The sequence below is a fragment of the Lycium barbarum genome, chromosome 10 (assembly GCF_019175385.1).
Source record: "Lycium barbarum isolate Lr01 chromosome 10, ASM1917538v2, whole genome shotgun sequence".
NCBI lineage: Eukaryota > Viridiplantae > Streptophyta > Magnoliopsida > Solanales > Solanaceae > Lycium > Lycium barbarum.
Window position 1 is genome coordinate 92355378 of NC_083346.1, and position 5616 is coordinate 92360993.

The window sequence follows — 5616 nt, forward strand, 5'->3', positions numbered from 1 at the left end:
TCATTTATTCATCCTTAAAGGACGTGCAAAGTTAAAAAATGGACAAGTAAAAGTGAACGGAGCGAGTACGTTCTAAAAGTACTTTAAGTTGTAAATTCCTATTTAAGATATGATATACTAGTTAAGATATGATATACTAATAATTCTAAGAAGAAACACCACACTTGTATCTAAAAATCAGCCTGAGAATATCTGACTTCGTAAGTCATAGTAAATTCTCATTCTTTTTCTAATTTTAACTATTCATAAATTTTTGACTTTTGAGATGAGAATTGACCGAATGGGATGAAACACGGCTTCAACAGGCAATTCAAAGTTTTGGTGACGTCCATTTGATTCAACTAGCTCCTTGCCTTAGCTCTATATATATTGTTGAACGCCAGGTATTCAAGTGGTATTGCATTTTAATTCTCTGGTAAAACTTTCTTGGAAAACAAGAACTAGGAGTAATATTATATTGAAAATGAAGACCCTCAACAAATTTCATCTATCTAATGCTATTGTAATACTTCTCGGTTATATAATTTGTGAATTATTAACAGGCCAGTTAGTAATCATATTTCAGAGCAGTATGATCACGATCTATCTACAGGCTTGACCAATATTCAAATATGATTATTCCCTTAAGAACTCAAGTACTGTATTATAAAATTGATTTTTAAGAGACAATGTGTATATTCAAAACATTGCCGTACACACCAATGTTATAGCATGAAGAAAATTTGATTAGAGGGCTGGGTTACAAAACTTAGCGTCCAAATTAATATTATACCAAACAATCAATTCTAGCATATAGCAAAAAATGTTATCATACTATAACCAATCTGGTTAATAAATACACATATTAGTATGTTGCAAAAGCAAATTTGAAGAGCTGTCTCGAACCTTTTTCCACATGTTACTTTACAATAGCTTAAAACGGCGTCCATGTCAGCAATATTTGTATACTCGCTAGGCAATTAGACATTTCTTACTCTCTTCATTCCAATATAAATAAATTTCTAGCACTTTTTTTTATGGTTCAAAATAAATAAATTTTTCAAAATCTAAAAATAAATTAGCGAAATTATCCTTCTCTCTTTTAAGAATCTCAACATTGACTGTCTTTTATTTTAAGAAAAGTTTGATAACAATCAAAAAGATAATATTGACAAATTATCTTTAATTAATGTCTTTAATTAACTTTATTAAGGGATGTGCCACGTCCCAAAAATTTATTTATTTTGAAATAGGGGAGTATATGTATATCTTAAGAAAGCGCCAACACGATTTAGACCAACCGACAGTCTATGGGTGCCAGTAATGAAATAAATTTGAATTCTTTATTACACACCTTGGGAAGCTAATTATTAATTCATCATCAGAAGATAGATAGCCTCTTCTCGACATTATAACCGCGATTTTATATTCCTGTGCAAGTGCAAGTATTGCGTATTACCACATGCCGCATGTGCTTGATTCAATGTACTTTGGAACTTAAATACAATATATTTTAAGAGCTTAACGTTTTGCGACAGTTCCAAATAGGTTTTAACGAAACATAGTGTCCCAGAATGTAAAAGGAAAAACTAAATCGAACAAGTATTTTAAAAAAATCTTAGTACAACTTTTTTTTCAACAAAAAGTTTCATGGCCAAACGGGTGTTAGATTATTCATTATTGTATCCAATGATGTCACGCCTGTTATCATGTTGTCGTGCATAGATATGAATAATTTAGGTTTGTGGTCTAAACTTTTTGTTTGCTGAGGAATATAATTCAACACTTTCTTGGAAAACAATACATTTTCTTTACTAACTCCAATTAATGGTCTTACTTAAGAAACCACTTCTATTTATATACTCATATAGATCAAAGCACTCACTACCTATCCAAAAGTCAATAAAATCATACATATCATTGAGTGAGTGAAAAGAGAGAAAAAAGATGGAGTCAACTGGTTGTGAAGAAATGCACGAAATAGTCATAGTGGGTGGTGGCCTTTGCGGCCTTGCCACAGCTCTTGCTTTGCACAAGTACTTTTCTCTCTACCTTTTTTTCCCCATTCTTCTACTACTTTCTATAGCATTAGTATTAATCTTGTAATTTTTTGTCCTTCAATTTCTGTTACTATCTGTTGTTTTTTTTTGCTTCGATTATGGTATTATTTTGCTATTGTTACTGTTCCTTTTTCTAAATGATATGTAATGATTTCTCTATTATTTGTTATGTTTTCTTTACTGTTGTATTAAATTTTTTGAAAACTGCTTTGATATGGGTTATTTGAGCGATGGTCTTTCAGAAACAACTCTCTATCTCCAGAGATAGGGGTAAGGTCCATGTACACTGTATCCTCCACAAACCCCACCTGTGAAAATACACCGGATATGTTGTTATTATTGTTCTTCTTCTCTACTTTCTTTGGACAAGTTATAGTTAATATTAGTGTATTTTACTGAAGAAAGAATTTTTATTTTAGTGTATTTTACTGAAGAAAGAACTTTTATATACATAAAATAAAATGCAGAAAAGGGGTAAAGAGTGTGGTATTAGAGAAATCAGGAACATTAAGAGCAGCAGGAGCGGCTATAGGTGTCTTGCCTAATGGATGGAGGGCACTTGATCAGCTTGGTGTTGCTTCTCACCTTAGAACTACGGCTCTTCCTCTTCAAGGGTAAGATAGCTTTTTCCTCATTCTTTTTTACCCACTACAAAAAGAACTCGAATTAGATGTGAATTTTATCGCTAATCTATCGCTAAATTGCTAACAGATTTTTTTGATAATCAATGGCTAAACTTATCACTAATCCGTCGTTAAATAGGATTAGCGATGGATCTTGTTATTTAGCTACAGAACTTGTCCGTCGCTGATTTTTAAATTTTTTTCTACTCTACAGGACACGAATGACATGGACCGATAAGGGCAAAGAACAATACACACCAAACAAGTAAGTGAGATCTCCCTTTTTTTTTTCTGCACTTGAAAGAACAGAAAGTAATTAACATTAATCACTGTATAATTAAGGAATATTGGGGAGGTTCGGTGTCTGAAAAGGAGCGATATAGTTGAAACATTTGCTGACGCTTTGCCTCCGAAGACTATATGTTTTGGATGTGACATTGTGTCCATAGAAATGGATCCTCTAACTTCATTACCGTGTCTTCTACTTTCTAATGGAAAGCGTATTCGTGCTCAGGCACTCTTTCTTTATTCACTCTTTCCTCTTTATGTATAAAGTACCCTTTGGGATATCTTGCAAACTTAATTCTTGTGCCACAGGTGTTGTATTAGTATATGATGCGAAGTTGGTTCAAATGAATCTCTTTGGGCGAATATTTTTTTATTTTGCATATAGGTTAAAGAGTTTCATGTATATACAATTTGATGAATCTCCTCGACACTGGAAATTTCTGATATAGTGGTGGTAAGGATGGCTCAAAAGTATGCTTTAGGTTGTTGGTTCAAATCTCACTTGTGACACTCTAACACTCTTTTGAATCGGCTTGTTAGAATTCTTGGCTCGTTATCATAAATTTGGGTTACAGATTTTCATGAATTATGCATATGAATAATTCATATGTTAGGGTGTCATCAATTTTATGGACAGAGTAGCATTATGGAAGTCTCTGATTCACTTGATTATTACTTTAAGTAAAAGCTTACAATTATTTTTGTTCTTGACAAAAGACAGTTTAGAATTTGTTGTTAGAAACTTGCATGACAATAAGCTGAATTAAATTTACTTCTTTCACTTGCATATAGTTGGCTGCTGCTTATGAGGCACTAGTTTGCAGCATTTGATTCTATTATGTTTAAGTGATCGTTGCAGATTTTGATCGGATGTGATGGATCGAGGTCAATAGTGGCAAGTTACCTTGGGTTAAAGTCTGCAAAAACATTTCGAACTTCTGCAATCCGGGGTTTAACCAGTTATCCCAATGGTCACTCGTTTCCTCTAGAATTTGTCCGCCTCATAACTGGCAAAACCGCAGTTGGGAGACTACCAATCACTGATAAGTTGGTCCACTGGTTTATTGGTGTTCAACAGGGAACAGGTAATTCTATCCACTAAAACATTAATTAGTTGATGACACAGTCAATCCAATTGATGCAACATGTTAATGTGACTTCAATTTCGATACTTTCCATGAGCCCACAGATGATTTTTCTCTCTATCTTGTTTGGAATTTTAGGCGTATTTGTCATACCTCATAAATCTTAGTCCATCTTTCTTCTTTTCTATATCGGAAAATGGTTTAAAAATGTCATTCACATATTAGAGAAGTCTCAAAAATGTCCTCCTTCGACCTATCGAATTAAAATTTCTCTCTTTCCACCTTTCGGATAAAAAATGCCCTTCTTTCACCTATTGGATCAAATTTTCCCGTAGCATTCTTTTCAAGGCTAAAAATTGACCCGTCATTAACAACGCAATTATATGACATTTAAATAAATTTTAATTAAACACTTGACATGTGAAACAACTAAGAGTCATTTCTAATACGTTATGAACATTTTTTATGGCCAGTAGGTGAAAGAAGGGGTAAATTTGATCCAATAGGTGAAAGGAGGGTATTTTTGAGTCATTTCTAATACGTTAAGGACGACATTTTGACCCTTTTCATTTTTATATTGTCTAATTGATTGTGTGCCTTTTATTGCGGGTGATTAATTCATAATTCAACACTAGTTACAAATGTTTACAATTTGCACATTCAGATGCCAAGTTCCCACAAGATCCAGAACTTATCAAACAAAGAGCTCTTGAGGCAGCAAGTGGTCATCCAGCTGATGTACAAGAAATGATAGAAAGATGTGACCTGGATTCTCTATCTTTCACTCACTTGAGATATCGCGCACCATGGGACTTGATCCTTGGAAATTTTCGCGAAAAAACAGTAACGGTTGCTGGGGATGCAATGCATGTAATGGGTCCATTTATTGGGCAGGGAGGTTCAGCAGGAATAGAAGATGCAGTGGTTCTTGGAAGAAACTTGGCAAAGACATTAATGAATGGAAGTGGAAAAGTTGAAGAGGCACTGGATCAGTATGTAAAAGAGAGGAGAATGAGGGTGGTAAAACTGGCAACACAATCTTATCTAACTGCCCTTCTTGTTGAGAATAGACCAATGCTGATAAAATTTGTTGTCATAGCTGTTATGGCAGTTTTCTTCAGAAACCCAAGTGCTCATACTGGATATGATTGTGGTCTCCTTTGATAGCAAGTGTTTAGCCTGAATTTTTATTTTATTTTTTTGATTATAGAATCTGCATTTGTATCCATCTTTTGACATCATTTGTCGATGTACAGATAGATATATATGTTGATTTTTGTATATCCTCATAGTGTAGAAAATCTTCTGAAAGATTTGATCTTTGTTATCTATTCTTTTCCAGTCAATCTATTTTATGCAACTTTAGCCTAAATAATTGATTATCTTCCTCTAGCTGACATGGTGAATGATCAAATTTCCAAAAAGACATGCTCAATATACAATAGAAACATATTCAATATAAAATTTCCCAACAAAATAATACTTGACGTGGGATATTCTAAGTAAGAAGGTCAAACATCTATTAAGAGCCTTATAATGTTTCACACTACGTACTCATATATAGTTAATCAAGTTTCTAAT

At 33.4% G+C, this 5616-nt stretch overlaps 1 protein-coding gene across 1 annotated transcript; it reads left to right on the forward strand.

Moving 5' to 3' along the window:
- The first annotated feature begins 1545 nt into the window (after positions 1 to 1545).
- LOC132615372 (monooxygenase 1-like) lies at positions 1546 to 5362 on the forward strand. The gene is made up of 6 exons (XM_060329976.1): positions 1546 to 2015; positions 2507 to 2653; positions 2877 to 2927; positions 3005 to 3176; positions 3810 to 4035; positions 4700 to 5362. The coding sequence occupies exons 1-6, from the start codon at positions 1927 to 1929 to the stop codon at positions 5197 to 5199; spliced, it is 1185 nt and encodes a 394-aa protein (XP_060185959.1). The 5' UTR covers positions 1546 to 1926; the 3' UTR covers positions 5200 to 5362.
- The last annotated feature ends 254 nt before the right edge of the window (positions 5363 to 5616 follow it).